Source organism: Podarcis melisellensis (assembly GCF_964234715.1).
Source record: "Podarcis melisellensis genome assembly, chromosome: 7".
NCBI classification, from domain to species: Eukaryota; Metazoa; Chordata; class Lepidosauria; order Squamata; family Lacertidae; genus Podarcis; species Podarcis melisellensis.
In genome coordinates this window covers 88,992,968-89,013,593 of record NC_138539.1, presented here as the reverse complement: position 1 = coordinate 89,013,593, position 20,626 = coordinate 88,992,968, and the positions used below count along the sequence as shown (strand labels likewise).

Genomic DNA, 20,626 nt, shown 5'->3' with positions numbered 1-20,626 from the left:
TTCAGTGTCATATAGGCATTAGCTTATTAAATACTTTGCCTTGCAGAAGCCCAATGTTAATAACTGTTGTGGTGATAAACCAGAGGAATAAAGCTTTTGGATGATGATTTTAGTCCAAGTGCTCTCATGGCGGTCTTGCAATACTAGGGATGGAAGACTGGTGGGGGTTAAATTAAGCCAAAGCCAATAATTAAATGTCCTATGCCAAATCTGTAATTCAACAGAGACAAGATTAGCCTCCAGGAGCAAAGAAGCATTTGGAACACAGGATGGGACAGAAAAAAAATTGCCTTAGGAACTTTGACTGAACAGCTTCTGTCAATCCAAGGTGAGCCCCTGCCCAAATCTGAGGCCCTATAATAATTGTGCTAGGGCAGTCCACACTGCTTCACGATGAAGACGGTGATCTTGAATGAGATTTTTTGCAGTAGGATTTTGTCACTAGTGATAAGGGGAGGCAAGAATGTGAAACCAATTCATTTACACCCCATCACTGGGGTGGGGGACGGTTTAGATGCTCCTTATCTTCAGAATTTTCTCAACTTTCTACTCAAGTAGACATTGAAAAAATTAAGTGGGGTTTGGGTGTGTGCACAATTAAGTCCTTGTAAAGTCAATAATTATATATAAAGTGCAAAAGAATGAAATAAATAGGACCTTTCTATTTATTAGATTGCTTAAAATCTAATAGAAATGACATGAAAGTGAGGGGCAGCCCACCAATGAGGCAGGGTGAAGCACCCGCCTCAGGCGGTGGAAGTGCAAGAGCTGGTGTCTTATCAGTCTCACCACTCCCCCTGCCTTGCAGAACGCTGCCCTCTCTCACTGAGTTCAGCAAGGCGTGGGAGGGGGGCGGTGTTCTGGCACGCAGCATTGCCGCTCTTCTTCCTCACCCCTGGGCGAGCAGGCATGCTGAGAATGGGGAGCATTCTGGCGGGCGACGAAAGTGGGATGGGTGGGTGGGGCACAGAGGGGGCGAAACGGGACTGGCCACCCCTGCAAAAGGGATCGTGGACGGAAGAAGCACAGAGGTAAATTCAGCATTCAATACATTCACTTCAAAAATGACGAGGTGGAATCACCAACGATGGGGTCTGTTTTGGGAAGAGAGAAAGCAGAATGGCAGTTGGACACCAGCCAACAAGAGCCAGATGTTTTCCCCTCCCCTTCTCACAGCTGCTGGGTAGGCTCTCCAAGGATTCTTCAAACTTGTATTTTTTTTGAGAAAAATATTAAAGGGCAACAACAATCTCATTGTAAGGCTAGTCTAAGAAAATTCATCCTTACCTGCTAATACAGTAGAACGCTATCAGCCTGAACAAATCAGCAAAACTTATTCCAGAGCCTTCCAATGAAAAGGCTGCAAAGCAGAAGAAAACAAACTCAATACATGTTCTGGGAAATGAACGTTTCTACATAGTACTGAATCTACAGCACACAGACTACATTTGTAACAAAAGCCACACATGCAGCTGACCATCTGAAATACCTCAGTCAAAATTCTGTAGCAAAAGGACTAGTTGCTGTTTTGTTTTTAAAGTTCTTAGCATTTGTCTAAACAGTTAGTTAAATGAGTCACAAAACCTGCATTGCACAACACGCCAACAGCCGCTGACACATTTTGCAGCTGCATCATATCTTAGTAAAGACTATTTACTTTGCTGAAATAACTTGCCCTTTAATTCACAAATTCCACAAACCATTCAGCATCACAACCATGCATCAAGATTTATTTCATATAAATCAGGCTATTATTGTCTAATAGTTTTTTAGAAGTCAAATAATTTTTAACATATTGAAAAGATAGATAAATGAAAGGCAATATATATATAAACTGAAAATGTTCCTATTAATAAATCTTAAATGCACAAGCACAGCTCATAGCCAATGACTCCCATTAGCTGTACATCCACCATGGCAACCATTATAATTAGGCATAAAACCAGTCCCTTTATATATGCAGACTTTACATTTCTGCACTGCCTGCTCCTGTGGTTTTAGCAGATACCCACAAAACTTTGCACATCTACAGAAACTTTGCAGTGCCTTGGAAACTCATGCTTTCGCCATCTATAGGTGTAATCTGGAAGCATATCTGAATGTGCGTCCAAAAGCAGGTGCCGCCCATTATTTTCAAAGAGAAACGCACCCAAATGTGCACTTTCCCCTGTCATTACTCTGGCCAGCTTGTGTAAGAGAGGTTTGCATCTAGCTGCCAAAGATCTTGTTCAGCTTACAACAGACAAATGTTCAGACAACTGTTTTACACCCCTGAATAATAAGTCCTTTAGGTTTTGCCATTCATTGTGGCAAGACTGTTCACATACAACATGACAGGATAGTGGTTTTCAACCTGTTCTAGAGCATCACAGTTCTCCCAAAGGAACAATTTCAAAACTTAGCAGTACTCCAAGATAATGGTGACGCCACCCTTTCTGAACACTTTGATTTTTTATTATTATTATTATTATTATTATTATTATTATTATTATTATTATTGATAAATTTTTATTGATATTATACATATATACATATAGACGTATGCAAAATCCAACATTAAGGTTACACATAATATATCCACTCCATAAATCATAAATACACTTATTTTAGGCTCTGCCAAGCCTTGGACTTCCCTCCACTTCTTTGGTAAGTATCAGATAAACTCTATAAGCACGTATTTTATCTCTTTTAGATAATAACCCATTGCTGTTAGAGTTATTCCAATCCCACCAGTGTCTTTTATAATTTGATTCAAATATACGTCCAATATTTAGCCCAATTGTCTTGAAATTTCTGTTCATCTTGATCTCTTATTCTTCCCGTTATTCTAGCGAGCTCTGCATAATTTGTCAATTTAACCTGCCAGTCACTTATATTAGGTATAGCCTCCGTTTTCCAATTTTGTGCTAACAAGATTCTTGCGGCTGTTGTGGCATATAGGAATAGTACCTTATCATCTTTTTTAATTTCTTTACTCATTTGATTAATTATTTTAAAGTTCGTAAGTGGCATGCATAAATCCTCATAGAAAGGGAACTATTCTCTCCTGCCAAACACACTTCTAAAATGCTTTTTAAAATTCTAATTATATGAGTGCAAGTGTGTATAGCAAAAGGGTATAGCAAACATGCAGATGCTAAAATTTAAACAGGTGAACCCAAGACAGGTATCTGTCAACCTGGACTATAAACAAGCACCTTAATTTAAGGCGATGAAGCCTCATTATCTTTGTCACTTTGTCACTGACTCAGCTAATGTTCATGGGAAATCACAGTCAATTAACCTCAGGAATTTTTCTACTCATCACAGCACAGCCAAGGGAAGAAGAGACAAGTTTTTAAATACTTACTATATGTGCTCTCTTTTATTGCAAACTCTTTGAGACACAATCCAAAATCATTTGGTACACGTAGAGATAAGACTTTCTTCTGCATTCTTGTGGATTTCCTTACAAGGAAGGTCTATAAAAATAAAATACATTTTGAAGAAATATCATTCTAGACTTCTATTTGGGCTGGCCTCCTTTAGCAGTTCCAGCAGAGGGCCAATAACTTGGGATACCTAGGCACAGAATAGAGTCTAACATTTCATAAGGTAACCTACTCAGTGTCTGATTGTCCACTCTGTGAATGATGTTCACCCCCTCAAAAAAAAAAAAAATGGACAGTGAGGTAACTCATGCAGCCATGGCACAGCAGAATGGCTATAATAATTATCCTCAGCTGGAGTTGAAAGTTCAAACCCAACCTACCCCATGCTGAGAACCAGAAATGACCTCTTTACCTCCTTCAGGGAAGGTTCTCAACTCAATTGAAGAGCATGAACACTCCTGACTGAAGGATCAGAATTGATCCCCAACAAAAATGGTCTTTGGCAAAGGACAAGGAAGAAACCCTGCCTGCAAGAACTGTTGCCAGTCAGAGTTGCCAGTAGTGGCCTAGATCAGTGTTTGCCAAAGTGGGCGATACTGCTGCCTGGGGTGCGCTGGAACAATCAGGGGGGTGGTAGCAACCTCATGTGCAATTGGGTGGGAGTTGAATAAAAATAAGGGGGTGGTGGAAGCATAAAGGAGAAAAGACAAGAAAGTTTTGAAAAACCATTCATACATGCTACATCTGTTCTGTAATGACCGCTTACTGCTAGGTCGGGCACCATTGTGGGACAGTGACGCCTCCCCTGGATCCGGCAGTCATGCTGGAGGCGAGGGGTTTTTCAAGCCTTTCCCAGGCTTCACTTGTTCGCTTAAAGAAGGTGGATTTTGGGGCGAGGGGTGCTGAGTTATTGTTTTTCTGAAAAGGGGGTGGTAGGCGAAATAATTTGGGCTAGTTGAACCAAGAGTATGCCATTGTATAAGGCAGATTCACAATGTCTCTGAATACTACAACCACATGAGTTGCCCATTCTGGACAACTGTGAAGAAAGGGTGCAGCAAATAAGCACTTATTTTGTATTTAGGTCAAATGAAAGGCATTTCTTACTCCAGGAGGCTGGGACTGCAGAACTTCCACTGCCTCAGCATCGTTCAAGCCAAGCTGTAACCAGATAGGGTGCGTATGAAGAAGTTTATCCAGTATGCTGAGCTTATTGGGGAGGCTGTCATATCCAGAATCTCGTATGATGTTTTTTGAATCTTTCTGATCCGGACACATGTCATCCATGTCTTTCTCTAGACTGTAAACAACATAAGGGGTGGGGAAAATTAAAGCCTAAGTTTAGAGACTTAGGCATCAATACCTTCAGCAAATACTATGCTAAAAAGCAAATAATGCTTTTAGGCCCTTCATCCAAGGATCACACAGCAGTTTACAATATAGAAACACAAAATACATACTATAGTAACAAACCAAAACAGTAACTGCCCCCCCCCACATTTTAAAAGGGCATAGAATGTTTAATTAGCCAAAGGCCTGGGAGAAGAGGAATGTTTTCCCCCGGTGCCTAAAGATATACAGGTGAAACTTGAAAAATTAGAATATCATGGAAAAGTTCAGTAATTCAACTTAAAAGGTAAAACTAATATATGAGATAGACTCATGACATGCAAAGCGATATATGTCAGGCCTTTATTTGTTATAATTGTGATGATTGTGGTGTATAGCTGATGAAAACCCCAAATTAACAATCTCAGAAAATTAGAATATTGTGAAAAGGTGCAGTAGCTATTCAATCCATAACACCTGCAATGGGTTCCTGAGCCTTTAAATGGTCTCTCAGTCTGGTTCAGTAGGAAGCACAATCATGGGGAAGGCTGCTAACCTGACAGTTGGGCAGAAAGCCATCATTGAGACCCTCCAAAAGGAGGGAAAGCCTCAAAAGGTAATAGCAGAAGAAGTTGGATGTTCCCAAAGTGCTGTATCAAAGCACATTAATGAAAAGTTTTTTGGAAGGGAAAAGTGTGGAAGAAAAAGGTGCACAAGCAGCAGGAATGACTGCAGCCTGGAGAGGATTGTCAGAAAAAGACCACTCAAACATATTGGGGACTTTCACAAGGACTGGACTGAGGGAGTTAGTGCATCAGGAGCCACCACACAGAGATGGATCATGGAGATGGGCTTCAAATGTTGTATTCCTCTTGTCAAGCTGCTCCTGAACAAGAAACAACGTCAGAAGCATCTTACCTGGGCTAAAGAAAAAAAGAACTGGTCTGTTGCTCAGTGGTCCCAAGTCCTCTTTTTTTATGAGATCAACTTCTGCATCTCATTTGGAAACCAAGGACCCAGAGTCTGGAGGAAGAATGGGGGGGCACACAATGCCAGATGCTTGAAGTGCAGTGTGAAGTTTCCACAGTTTGTGTTGATTTGGGGAGCAATGTCATCAGCTGGTGTTGGTCCACTGTGCTTCATTAAGTCCAGGGTCAACGCAGCCATCTACCGGGAGATTTTGGAGCACTTCATGCTTCCTTCCACAGATGAGCTTTATGGGGATGCTGACTTCATTTTCCAGCAGGACTTGGCACCTGCCCACACTGCCGAAAGTACCAAAACCTGGTTCAACGCCCATGGGATTACTGTGCTTGATTAGCCACCAAACTTGCCTGACCTGAACCCCATAGAGAATCTATGGGGCATTGCCAAGAGAAAGATGAGAGACATGAGACTGAGCAATGCAGAAGAGCTGAAGGCTGCTATTGAAGCATCCTGGTCTTCCATAACACCTCCGCAGTGCCACAGGCTGATAGCATCCATGCCACACTGCATTGAGGCAGTAATTGATGCAAAAGGGGCCCAAACCAAGTACTGAGTACATGTGCATGCTTCTACTTCTCAGAGATCCAATATTGCTCTATTTTGCAATCCTTGTTTTGCTGATTTCATTTAATATTCTAAATTTTCTGAGATTATTAATTTGGGGTTTTCATCAACTGTACGCCATAATCATCACAATTATAACAAATAAAGGCTTGACATATCTCGCTTTGCATGTCATGAGTATTTCATATATTTGTTTCACCTTTTAAGCTGAATTACTGAAATAAATGAACTTTTCCACGATATTCTAATTTTTCAAGTTTCACCTGTATAATAATGGCACCAGACAAGTCTTCCTGGGTAGAGCATTCCACAAATGGGGAGCCACCCGTTCTAAAGTTGCCATCCTTTGGATCTCTCATGGAGGAGGCACACGAAGGGCCTCAGATGATAATGGAAGGGTCTGGGTCAGTTCATATGGGAAGAGGCAATCCTTATTGCAGTTAGCTGTTTGTGAGCTGTTGTGCTGTTGCCTGTTCTTGGACACAGGGTGTAGACGCAAGGTTAGAAAATACCATAAATTATGTTAATATAGGGCTGCCATACATATGGACATTACCGGGATTTCAAAGGCGGAATTGACATCCAGTGGGAATTTTGGTGGTTTCCTAAAAAAAACTTTTGGGGTGTCCTGGTTTGAAATATGGCAACCAAGCAAGTGGTCTATAATGCAATCTGTGAACAGGAGGTCCCTAATTCATATCTCACCTCCGTGTGGCCTTCAGCATGCTCTTATTCTACCCAAAACCCCACTTCTGTGGTATGGAGATAATTATACTTGTTTACCTTACAGAGTTGTTGCAAAGATTTCTGAGTTAATATACATGAAGCGCTATGAGCACTCTGAAACATTATATAATTATTGTTCTACCATAAAATGATAGACTATTTGCCCCATTTTCAAAACGTTAGCCACACATTTGTATTATAAGCTGTTATTTTGCTGGACATTGATATATAAATGAAACAATGTCCAGCAAATGTATATGCTCTATGCAGCTCCCAGTACAACTTTCAGGATTTTACCTTTTTTTTTTTTTTGAGGAACACAAGACCTTATGCATCCATTCCATACTTTAACACCTGCACTACAATGAAGGTCCAACTTTCTTCCCTCCGCCACAAGCCTATTTTAGAATGTATGATTGCAGTTGTCTTTTACTGAGTCGGAAAAGCATCCTGCAACTCACATCAAAAGTGACTATTACAGAAGTGATCTAGCAATGCAGAAACTAGACTCTGGGACAAGCAGCCTGGGAACTTTAGAGACATGTTGACAAGCTTCCTCAAGATCCCAGGCTAAAGGTATTTCTCTCTCTAATGTATCTTCCAGTTCTGCCAGTCACAATGGACTCATTAAATGACTTCACAATGAAGAATTGTATAGCACTGCACCAGCACAAGAACAGAGCACTTGGAACCGTAAGACTCATTGCAGGTGACTTACCATGGAGCAGGTACACAAACACCTCAATTACACAGCTGATCTATGCTTCATTGAAGGAGGGCATTTACATTCCAGTGAAAGTAAGAGTATTTTGTAATAAGAAAAGTATTACAGGGCCAGAAGCCGGTGCCCGAGCATCATCAGTTCATCCACCACTCACATAGCGCCACCCTTTTGAGCAGAATGATGATTCATAACTCCTCATACAGACTTGTCAGTGAGAAGAGGAGGTAGTACCAAGGCTCTTCTCTTCCATTCCTGTTCTTCCTGTTTGGTTTCAAGAGAAGAGACAGCAAAGCTGTACTTCCTCTCCAAAATGATTTACTCATTACCACTGCAGTGTGGGAGCTGCATCTGTGCAGTTGGGTCCACTGCCACACTAGTACACAGGAGGAACAATGACATGGTATGGTTCCTTTTGCTGCTATGAGAAGCTACCATATTTCCACCTGTGGCCAAATCTCATGCTCAATACATATGCCACCAGCAGGACCCAGACACGTGGTAGCGACTTACACAATGAGGTGGATGAGCATGAAATTACCCTCAGTGAGTACACAATGCCCAACAGTTCTCTCCTCTGCCACTGATGTTAAATTGGGGAATGCGGACACTTGTATCTGTACTTTGCAAACTAGCTGTCAAATGTGCGCCATGTGATGGAAAAAGTTGAGTAGGGACATTTACTCAACACTTAACCTTTGCAGGCACGTGTCACAATGACATTCTAGTAAAAGATGAGGTCACAATTATAGCAGAACTAGCTGTAGCACAATACCATCAATTAAATCATGTCAATTAACATTCAATCACAATTTCCTGTTTTCAAAACATCCCTCTCCCTACTTGGAGCAAAGACAAAGTCAAGGGTAGGCCAGTTCTGTATGTCAGGCCTATGACAAACTGAGACAGTCCCATGGGTGCCATGGAGGCCATGAAATCCCAAGTTGGTCACCCATAATTCTTGTCTGGGATGCCTCCAAGACCACTGTGACCAGCTCAGTTGGGCCACTGGGTGGACAGCACACCAACAGCAGCCCTAATCTGTCTCTAAGACCCAACTTCAGATACAGGCTTTCTAGTCCCACTCTAAAGCACATTTCCCATTAAGTAAGAACAAACTACAGTGAACTACGACAGCCCCACCCCCCTGGTCCTCTAGCCTGGATTGGTGCTGCACCAAGCACCCTGTTTGACAGACCTGGGTAAGATGTGACCCACCCATCTTTGCCATCCATGTCTCAGTAATGCACACCAGGTCAGCACAGTGGAAGAGCTCCCAACTGTACCAATGGGCTGTAAGGTAAAGGTAAAGGTAAAGGACCCCTGGATGGTTAAGTTCAGTCAAAGGCAGATATAGGCACAGGCATCTGTTGTCCCACCTCTGCTGCACAGAGCCCTTCCCAACCTAACTTCTGGCAATGATGATATGAGAAATACAGCCTCCATGAAGTTCTCAACTGGAAAACAAAGTTTTATATTGTTGTTGTTTAGTCGTTTCTGACTCTTCATGAACCCATGGACCAGAGCACGCCTGTCTTCCACTGCCTGTCTTCCACTGCCTCCCACAGTTTGGTCAAACTCATGCTGGTAGCTTCGAGAACACTGTCCCACCATCTTGTCCTCTGTCATCCCCTTCTCCTTGTGCCCTCCATCTTGCCCAACATCAGGGTCTTTTCCAGGGAGTCTTCTCTTCTCAAGAGATGGCCAAAGTCTTGGAGCCTCAGCTTCATGATCTGTCCTACCAGTGAGCACTCAGGGCTGATTTCCCTAAGAATGAAGAGGTTTGATCTTCTTGCAGTCCATGGGACTCTCAAGAGTCTCCTCCAGCACCATAATTCAAAAGCATCAATTCTTTGGCAATCAGCCTTCTTTATGGTCCATCTCTCACTTCCATACATCACTACTGGGAAAACCATAGCTTTAAGTATACAGACCTTTGTTGGCAAGGTGATGTCTCTGCTTTTTAGGATGCTGTCTAGGTTTGTCATTGCTTTTCTCCCAAGAAGCAGGAGTCTTTTAATTTCATGACTGCTGTCACCATCTGCAGTGATCATGGAGCCCAAGAAAGTAAAATCTCTCACTGCCTCCATTTCTTCCCCTTCTATTTGTCAGTTTTATATAGCGGTAAGTGATGCTTTAGATACCATGGATCAACACTGTTCAGGACATTAAAGGTCAGAACCAGCAGTCTGAACTGAGCCTGGAAACAAACAAGGAGCTAGTCCACCTCCAAAAGAAAAGGATTTATTTATTCCAAGTAACCGACATTACCCTGGCAGTAGCATTTTTCACCTGTAGTTTCCAAACTGCCTTCCCAGGCAGCCCTAAGTACAGCACATGGTAACAGTCAACCTGTATGCGGTGCAAACATACTACGACCAGATCTGCTTTCTCTAAGATGAGTCATAGTTGGCGCACCAGTCAAAAAGCACAAATGTTGGCCATGGACACTACCTTGACATGCAAAGGGCAAGGTACAAAGTACACACCACACCATTCAGAAGGAGTACCCCCCCATCCAGAAGAAACAATGTCCCAGCTCACAACAGCTTTCCAAGTGTTCATCTCTACCTCCTCTATCTAGCCTTGAATTAAGTCTCAGTTTGTTGGCCATCCTTCGCAGCCGCTATACACTGATCAAAGGTTTCTACTGCCTGCACGGAGTAGAATGGAAAATGCTGGGTTTTCTTTGTACATTAATGCACTACAGACAGCATCTCCTAGTTGTTTTATATGGATGCTGAAAGAATGAACAACAGCAAAGTGGAACTCCCCAGCACCACCTGCAGAAACCTGCCCTTCAGGTAAGATTACTTAGGTCCAACTCAGCTGGGTGGTCCAGGAGGAAATCATGGCTGATGGTATTAAAAGCCACTGAGAGGTCCAACAGAGCAAAAATGACACATCCTGCTGTCTATTCCCAGTGTATGTCAGAAAACAAGATGACCAAGGCAGTTTCAGCCCCAAAACTAGGGAATTTAAAAATTCAGCCTCAAAGTGAGGAGTGTCTTCTGTGTTGCAGGAAAGGACCATGTTTGCATGTGTTTCCTGTGCTGTGTGTTTCACGCTTTCCTTCTCCACAATAACAAAATATTTCTGCTTCTGATCTTAACCTTGTTTTGCCCTCTCCATGCCTCTCATCATGTGCACACTAAGTCTGGGAAGGGCAGCCCTGAGGAGCAGCCCTGTGTCAGCTCAGCCCTGGGGCTCAGCCCTGAAGAGCAGGTGCATTGCTTGGGTTCCTGTTGACAAATGTGCTCCCACTTACACATGTGCCAAAAATGGCACCGAAAAGGGGTGGGGCAGAAGCAGAACGAGGAAATCCTCACTTACTGCAACAGAATCCTGGCTTCCACAGGGGAGCCAGAGAAAGCATGTAGTTGGTCAAGGGTTAAAAACACTGACCTAGGATAGTAAGTTTAACTTCGCCCTAAGACCACCTCAACAAGCCTGGAAGGAAGATGATGGAGCCGCAAGGTAGATGGCACACCAGCATCTTGGAGTGTCACACTCAAAACTCAGCAGCTGCCAAAGACTGGGCAGCCCATCCTCTTTTGCTGCCTGAGGTGAGATGGGAAGGTGTCACCCTGCGCTCATGCTGTGTGCCACCCCCGCTGAAGCCCCTCTCACAGGAGTTGTACAGCTGTGACTTCTGGCTTCTCTTCACTTCTATGGCAGTGGCGCATGAGCTCTCGCGGAAGTGCTCCTTGTATTCCTCCACCCATTAGCACCGGCTCCCTGGGGCCCAGAACATTTTCCATGAAGGGGCCAGGCAATTTGCGGTGGCGGGCAGCCGGGCATGCACGTGCGACATCAGCCTGCCTGGCGGCATGCACGAGTGATGCCATGGGGCATGCTGATGTCATAGAATCATAGAGTTGGAAGAGACCGCAAGGGCCATTGAGTCCAACCCCCTGCCAAGCAGGAAACACCATCAGAGCACTCCTGACATATGGCTGTCAAGCCTCTGCTTAAAGACCTCCATAGAAGGAGACTCCACCACATTCCTTGGCAGCAAATTCCACTGTCGAACAGCTCTTACTGTCAGGAAGTTCTTCCTAATGTTTAGGTGGAATATTCTTTCTTGTAGTTTGGATCCATTGCTCGTGCACACTGCTAGTCACAGGGCCAAGCTAGCACGCCTGCCTCCGCCTGAGGAGGCTGTCTCCACCAGCCTCATAGAGGGACCAGGCCTGGCCAGTACTTAGTTTTATGAACGGGTGATTGCACTTCTACTGCTGTTTCCCCAGGGCTAATTGGCTACTCTGTTAGGAAGTCTGCCGGGCAAAGCTGGAAAGCGATTAATTTCCCACACCTCATCTAGCCAGGCTTCCATTACACATGCCAGGCTGGCATTCTCATCCAAAATGAACTTCAACTTGACCCACGATCTTTCAGTTTACTGGTCAGCAGCAGGACTTCATTCAAAGATATATCAGAGCATCAGCAGTTATGCAGAAAAACAGAAAGGGCACTATTCCCATCTGAAATTTTTCAAACTAGTTTGTAAATTATGAGAATCTCAGTTCTTACTGAAATTAACAGTAGTTTAAACACAAATAGTATCTCAGATCTGGTTTAAAAGGTAGCATAAATTCTACATACAGAACAATTATTTCCTGTTTAAACCTCATTAGCTGCCCCTTTCACTGCCCTCAATATATTCATGAAATATATGCATGCACTTTTGTAATTTTGGCTGAAATCTCTCAGTAGCTAAACCTGAAAGCTACATTCATTTCTACATTCAGTTCTTAAAGACTAAAGACATGCTATTAGCTTTAAGTTGAACAACTATGTCCCAGTAACCACTAAATTACTACAAGAGCAAATAAAAAGAATGAACACACAACAGTTTTGATCACCAGTCACTGTCAATGGAAAACTGCTTTAAATCTTAGCCAAAGTACCAAGTAGTATTTCATAGTTGTAGTACTAACAACTAATCAGCATGGTGGAAGACATCACCTCCTTGACCTCTGTAGCACAACCACACCAAATGCTTGTCATATAATGCTACTAACCTTTGTAAACTGATGGGTCCATCTTCTAGCACCAGATCTGTTTGCACCATTTCTTGTTTCAGTTCTCCGATTTCTGAAGCGATTGTGTCAATCAGCTAGAGAAAGGGCAAAAACAATATGACGTCAAACAAGTGGAAGAGGTGTGGCAATAAAATAGTAGGCAAAATGGGTCACTCAAGATTACAACCTGTTTTGCTCCTTTCCATTTTGACTGCCCTTTCCTGAAGGAAAAGAGACCAGGATAAGGGGAAAACATCATTTAACTCGTGGAGGCTTATAGAATGGTTCAGATTACAACCCAGGAATACAAAACTAAATACATTAACAACAGGTGGTAACATTTATTTAAAAGATTTATATGAGGCCTCTCCAGCAAAAAATAATCCATTAAGAGACTTACACAAAACCCCAACAAAATATCATAAAAGCTACGAAAAAGCATTTCCTCAATCATCCTTATAAGAAATGTTAAGCTGGGCACATAGGGAGAAATCCTATAGCAAGATCTGCTGGGATGAGAAGGCAGGAGCCAGAGAATCTCCGGCTGAGTGAGGAGGCTTCTAGCACAGCCAGCTCACGCCAGTGGAAGTAGCAATCCTCAGCTCGGCTCGAGGGACACCAATGAATCTCCAGTTGGCTGAGCTGAGCCCAAGCTGGTTTAAGTCCTTAAAGGGGGGCATTCTGGGGGGAGGACCAGCAGGTCAGACCCTTCCTTTGCCACTTGTTATCTATTTTTAGAAAATGTATGGAAAGTACAGAAAGAACAAATGGAAAGTATCTGAAGTGCTGCTCCACCCTATAAATATCAAGTAATTGTTACACTGATACCTGTAATTTATCATCTTTCAAATTCGATTCCATGAAGCCTGCCTGGAATCTGTAGCTGTTTTACTTCTGGCTAGGTTTTATTGTTAACATTTTTGGAAAACTATTACCAAAAATCAAAGGGGGGGGGGACCAGCTAAGCCCCATTTATAAATTGCTTTCGTGGAGGCCTCACTGTGTTGATGGAGAGCTTTTAAGCTGTGCCACCAACACTGGTGCTCCTTTTCTGTAACAACCACATACTGTGTGCAACTGTGGGAAGTGAAATTCCAATGCATGAGCTGCCGCTTAAGTGGCAGCTATGAACTATCAGGACACCACTGCAGAATTGTGCAGGTGTTCCAGCTGCAGGAGCCTCAACAACACAAGCAGGCGTGCGCACATTGGAATTTCACTGCGGACAACCGTGCCTAACACACAGCTGTTGCAGAAAGGCACAACAATGTCAGGGACAAGGCTAAAAGCACAGGCCTGCTCCCCTGTCAACGCAGCAAGGCCCTAAGCATGAGTAAGGAATGAATTAGCCTTTATTTTAAAAGTTTGAGGTCTTGGTTGATGGTAACCAAAGGGTACTTTTCTATCCATGTTTCTCTTTCTCTTTGTTGTTGTTTAGTCGTGCCCGACTCTTCGTGACCCCATGGACCAGAGCATGCCAGGAACTCCTATCTTCCACTCTTTCTCTTAGCAGGGTCAAATACTATAGTCCACCAACACCTAGAAGGCCACAGGTTCCCTACCTCTACTGTAAACAAAGGTGTATTCTAGTATTTCTCCCTATATACACAAAAATGTCAGGCTGTCATCATGTAGCCCTCATTGGAAAATTTGTAGTGCTGCATGAGACCACCCTGAGTCTGCATGGTCAGGGCGGGGGAACAAAAGAGAAGGCAGGTTTAAAAATTGTGGTTTCAAACAATAGCAGAAGGCTGAATAAAACAAAGATGGAAATATATAGAGAAGCTGTGAATGGTTGGCAAGTAACACAAGCAGGGGTGGCATCCTCTGGTTTTTTATATAAAAAATACAAAGTAATTTGCAACATTTAACAGACTTGAAATCTGCTGGTCCACCCCTAGAAAAAAATACCGTAATTCCTCACTATGATGTTCCAGTGTCTATATTCTCAGTGCTACATTGGTTAAAATACAAGAGATCCATGTATTAAACAAAAACATAATTCTCTTTCACTAAAAATCCTGGCAATTCATTTGACTGTTGATATCTCTTAAGCACATGCAGGAATTAAACGGTATTCTGAAGCAGAAGCAGAAGATTTTGACAAAATATAGTAGTAATAATATAGTAGTAATTTACACAGAACACTAACATTGTACCAATAATAAAGCCTGGTGAGAAAACCCTTAATATCCTCTCCATTAGTACTTTCACAATACAGCAATCCTTCTGATCTATTAAACCACTTCTGCTAGCCTGGTTCCTTTGAAAGCTGAACAGGTTTGTTCACAATGGCACATTTGGTGAATATGGGATGGTGCTCACTTTCTGGGATCAAGGGCACAATTTCACTTCTGGGGGATTTCTGTCAAAAACTTCAAACCATTGCAGAAGGAATGAGGATAGTTGGGGTGTTATGGAAGGTAGGACACAAACCCCGGGTCAATTTCTAGTGTCTTCTGAGACTCTTAGAAAGCAGATATCAGTCTAACCTAGCAAGGCATAACTTACACAGGAAAGGAACCCTGAAGACAATGCCTGCTCACCACATCTGTGAAGTTGTGGCCTGGGCTAGTGTTGTTTTGCTGGAGCTTCTAGTGCTCATGTGACCCCTGCTGGACACAAAAGCACACTGTGCTGCAATTTAGCATCACCAATTGATAAAGGCAACAATTTAGCTATACAGGCCTCAAAATGTCTGTTGTTATCATAGTCAGAACACAGGTTCATGTGGGAGGTGAAATATATTATGTTACAGAAACCCCTGGGGTGCACAGGGGTTCCCATAGATTCACAGTAAATGGAGCCAGGCAGCCCACCATACAGAGATAATTTACTCCCACTGTGAAGTTGCCCCCAGTATAGTAATTTATTTTATTTTTACCACAGCAGTGAATGGTAATCACTCAGCTAAAAGTACTCAGGGTGTACTTATACTGCTGGAATAGAATAACTTGCCCCCTGCAAGTGTCTGGGGGTGATGGACAGTGTTGCTGTCATAGAATCATAGAGTTGGAAGAGACCACAAGGGCCATCGAGTCCAACCCCCTGCCAAGCAGGAAACACCATCAGAGCACTCCTGACATATGGCTGTCAAGCCTCTGCTTAAAGACCTCCAAAGAAGGAGACTCCACCACACTCCTTGGCAGCAAATTCCACTGTCGAACAGCTCTTACTGTCAGGAAGTTCTTCCTAATGTTTAGGTGGAATCTTCTTTCTTGTAGTTTGGATCCATTGCTCTGGGTCCGCTTCTCTGGAGCAGCAGAAAACAACCTTTCTCCCTCCTTTCTCTCGCTATATTTCTCTCGCAATTTCTGTCGCTATACTCCACATTGCAGATTGCTGAGTGTGAGGCAAAGCCTGTATCTTTCAATGGGAGCAACTGAGAATTGAGCAGCCAGCCACATACAATCTGGCTTTTGTTTGGGTATGATGGAATCTTGGGCTCTTTAAAGAGTGTATCTTTCACAGTTCTGTCCACCAGAGGGATCCACACCACAAGCTCTAAGCATGGATGATACAAGCAGTATTTCATTCTGAGCAAACTCCCATCTTCACACAGCAGTGCAGAAATGAACGCCATATAAAACATAACTTTAATATTTTACTTCTATCTGCTTGTGCATTCACCACCAATCAGAAGTCCACTATGCAGGCATCTGACACACCTCTTTCCAGTAAAAAGGTAAAGGTAAAGGACCCCTGACAGTTAAGTTCAGTTGCAAACGACTCTGGGGTTGCGGTGCTCATCTCGCTTTAAAGGCCGAGGGAGCCGGTGTTTGTCCGCAGACAGTTTTTCCGGGTCATGTGGCCAGCATGACTAAGCCGCTTCTGGTGAAACCAAAGCAGTGCATGGAAACGCCGTTTACCTTCCCACTGCAGCAGTACCTATTTATTTACTTGCACTGGCGTGCTTTCGAACTGCTATGTCGGCAGGAGCTGGGACTGAGCAATGGGAGCTCACCCCGTCACAGGGATTTGAACTGCCGACCTTCCGATCGGCAAGTCCTAGCCATGGGTAGGCACACTAAGGCCCGGGGGCCAGATCTGGCCCAATCGCCTTCTCAATACGGCCCGGGGACGATCCGTGAATCAGTGTGTTTTTACATGAGTAGAATGTGTGCTTTTATTAAAAATGCATCTCTGGGTTATTTGTGGGGCATAGGAATTCATTCATTCCCCCAAAAAAATATAGTTCGGCCCCTCACAAGGTCTGAGGGACAGTGGACCGGCCCCATGCTGAAAAAGTTTGCTAACAAAAAGTTTGCTGAAAAAGTTTGCTCTGTGGTAGCACATACAAAATATTCCACTGCAAATACAGTCATTAAGAGTGGAACCACACATTGTTCTCCTATGACGTTACAAAGCATACTGTACAGTGGTACCTCTGGATACGAACGGGATCTGTTCTGGAGCGCCGTTCGCATCTAGAAGCAAATGTAACTAGAAATGGCACGTCTGCGCACACACGCGTTGCTTTTCGCTGCTTCTGCCCATGCGCGTGACGTCATTTTGAGCGTCTGTGCATGCGGCAAAACCCAGAAGTAATGCTTTACTTCTGGGTTGCCACGGAGCGCAACTCGAACACGCTCAACCCGAAGCGCATTCAACCCGAGGTATGACTGTATTTCCATTTATCCAAATAATAATGGCTTCCCCCTTTTTCTTTTCACAGTGAGCAGACAAGCTGAAAACACCAGAACTGATTCAAGGTGAATCTAAATACGGGTAGCTTCAAATGCTCTGTGGCAAACAGAGTAAATTGTTAAGGCAATGACAGGAAAGACTCACAACTGAGTGATACCTTTATTGGGACCAACCCAAAAGACACAGAAGCATGGGGCAAGGTGTTACACAAAGAAGGGGGTGAGAACAAACAAAGTTCAAAAATTAAGACTGATGTTACAGAATGAGATCAGCAAAATCATTCCATATCAAGTGATCCAACTTTTTTACCTCGTGTCATTCAATTTTCTTAATATTTTGCATACTTGTTAAATGATCAAAACTAAGTTTAAATCTAAATTTTTAATTTTTTATCTCATCCCATTTGTGAGTTATGAGGGTTTGAATTTTGTTTAAAAAATTACAAATTTGGCCTTACCAGACTACACAAAAACCTTAAAAGCTCAGCCCAGGATTGAGATACATCAAAACTAAAAACACCAATCTCTTCAGAACTTCATGGGCTTTAATATGGTATGTCTTATGGACTTACTTTAAATTTTAAATTTAAGTTACAAAATTGAATTTTTTAAAAGTGACTAAAAGAATCAATATGATTAAAAATTTCAAAAAAAAATTCAAGTTAGCTGTGCTCCGGAGGCTTCGGGTTGCCTTCACTGAAGGCGACTGAACAGCACCTTGAACGCTCTGAATGCACCTTATTTTAGAGGGGGAACACAGGGGAAAAAATTCTCCCCCTTTCTGCGCAGCATCCCTTCAGCGAAGCTGCAAGAGAAATGGAAGGGGCTCCATTTCTCTTTCAAAACTGGAGCAGCTCTACACTTTATATACGTAACTCCCCCCCCCCCCCATATTCAACAGTCTTACCTCAGTGTTTCCTGTGGCAAATACAGAAGTCTGGGTGACATACACCTTTGCGCGTGACTTTTGTGGATCTTAGGCCGATCCAAATTCTCATGGTCAAACTCAAATGACACCATCCATGCAGTAAGCAATTGCACTGGAGTGTCTGTTTGTTTGTTTGAAATGAGTAAATAGCAATAATGGAGGGATACAAATCAGAACTTTGGTGGGGAGAAAGGCTTTAATCCTTTTGTCTCCTGCTGCAGTCTGGATCAAGTCCTCCACACCTGCTACTTGCTGCAATAGAAAAGCTTCCATTGGCGCCAATAGGAGCTCTCCCCCCAATGCAGGTGGAGGTGGCCAAATCCAGATTGGGACTGCAGCGCAGGGCAAAGGGATAAAGCATCCCCACCCACCCAGAAAGGTTCTGATCCAGCTTGGGACCCCTGTGTCTCTGAGTTTTGCTAAAAACAACAACTATTCAAGCCATTGCTAATTATGTGAATGATATCACATTTGGTTTGGTCCTCAGACGTGCGCATGAGTGTTTAAAGATGTGTAAATGCTTTTCACATGCTGCAGAAAATCCTGGTGTAAAAAGAGTATGCAGGCATTAAATGTATTGGTCAAGTACAGTGAGAAGCTCCCTTTAGGTAAGTGTCCTAAACAAACTTTCAAGAGATTACTGATGATCTGTGGCAGTTTAAGCATCAGTTTAAAATCTCAGGCTCTGCAGGACAAAGACCTGGGCTGGATCTAGACATGTCAAAGAAGCGATTCTGTTAAACACATTGTAAACTCATACTGGGAAATCCGGTAGGGAAAGACAGGATGCCACAGCGCCATCTGGTGTCACAGTATTATATAAAAAACGCTTTTTCTTTGCCTATCTAGCTGAGTTCCTGGCTTTTTGTTCCTCTGTAATGTGCACATTCATGATACTTTATAATTATAAATATTAACAACAACAGTGGGACCCTTGGATGCAATAGCGGTTTTCAGAAGCAACACAAAGAATCTTTCCAGTGGGATTTTCTTTTTCCCCCTGGGTGGGTGGGGTGGGGGTGGGGGTGCTACCACATACTCTTAAAGTTTGGGCCTGATATTCTGCTCCATGACATCTCTACTGAAACAGAGCACCCCTACAGTACAGCTTGCCCATTTTATGCCCCTGTTGAGAGTGGGACAATGACAGGAAGCAGGCCGCGATATAGCCTGGAAACATCATTGTTTTACAGTCTGCTTCCACCCACACCCTCACTCCCACCCCTGGATGTCTGGACAGCTCAGCGCCACTTGCCAAGCACAGAAACTGGCTTCAATTTCTACAGAACGATTCCATAGCTGAAGTGCATTTGAAGGACCGGACCATAAGCAAAAGTTTTCAGTTTCATTATTTTAAGTGGTAAACTGTTGAAGTCATCTTCCTCAGAATAAATCATGCCACTGCTGGGTGCTCATATACAGTCTCAAAGTAAAATGACAAATGCCCCAAATCAAGGAAGTTTTCAGCAGAAACTGAAAGCTCTCCAGCAATCTATTAATCATCCTTGAGCTTTAAACTTCAGCTTTCGTGTGTACATGCCTGCATTCTAAACTAATAGTTGCTGAGACCAGTGTGTATTTGCCTATATAAAAACCACAGAATTATTTAACAGACACTGGAATATCTAGATTCTAGCTAAATTGAAAATAGCAGCATGTTTACAAATGAGCACATAGCTGGATCTCTTATCAAATGGCCACAGCATCAGAGTCAAATACAGCAAATAGCATTGTTTATTCTATTCTGTTAAGATTACAAAAGTCTAGAACTGCAGAAATACAAATTTCAATGGTTCAAAAGCCAGGTTTTCTTATTGTAGCTTTGTCTAAATACTGAGGTTGGAAAGCAATTAGCAGTTAACAGATAAGTGCTTTACATGTCAAAGAAAAAAATGTCTCCCTACTCAAAATAAAGTTACAACTTTTCAGTTACCTTAAAAAAACTCCCTCTCTCGTCAGGACCCTGCGCTTCCATGGCCAAAGTTGACATTTTCTCTGGGAAAGCTTCACCGAACTCCTCCTAGAAGCAGAGACATATTTAATGGTTAGTCCAGTCAGTAGGAAATTCCTTTCTAAGCCACAGGAACAGTCACAACAGTTTTGCCAAGATCTTTTCCCGTCAACAGCACAGTGCCATTTATTTCCTACCAGAGCCTTTAATATTATCCTTTTGGTCTATTATTTCCTGTAGATTGCACTTTAAAGACAGTGCTGCTGGCATTTCCCCCTCTTCATACATCCCACAAGTTGCTTATGGTGATTTTAACCAACTTATTATGATTATTATTTTAACTGCAATGGCATAAATGGCTTTGTTTGCTTGACCTCAG

At 42.9% G+C, this 20,626-nt stretch overlaps 1 protein-coding gene across 6 annotated transcripts in view; it reads right to left on the bottom strand.

Annotated features, from left to right (window-relative positions):
• RIN2 (Ras and Rab interactor 2) overlaps window positions 1-20,316 on the bottom strand; it is a 55,868-nt gene extending 35,552 nt beyond the window's left edge. The window contains exons 1-5 of one of the 6 annotated variants that reach the window (XM_081917764.1): window positions 20,230-20,316; window positions 12,723-12,817; window positions 4,479-4,671; window positions 3,350-3,461; window positions 1,288-1,360 (exon numbers count right to left, since the gene is read on the bottom strand). In XM_081917764.1, coding sequence (XP_081773890.1) covers window positions 1,288-1,360; window positions 3,350-3,461; window positions 4,479-4,671; window positions 12,723-12,817; window positions 20,230-20,286 — 530 coding nt within the window. In that variant the 5' untranslated portion in view covers window positions 20,287-20,316. Of the gene's footprint in view, window positions 1-1,287; window positions 1,361-3,349; window positions 3,462-4,478; window positions 4,672-7,274; window positions 7,548-7,695; window positions 7,719-7,855; window positions 7,928-8,211; window positions 8,247-12,722; window positions 12,818-20,229 lie in introns of those variants that run through there. The other 5 variants (XM_081917766.1, XM_081917765.1, XM_081917769.1 and 2 more) reach the window with 5 other exon arrangements.
• Window positions 20,317-20,626: the final 310 nt, after the last annotated feature.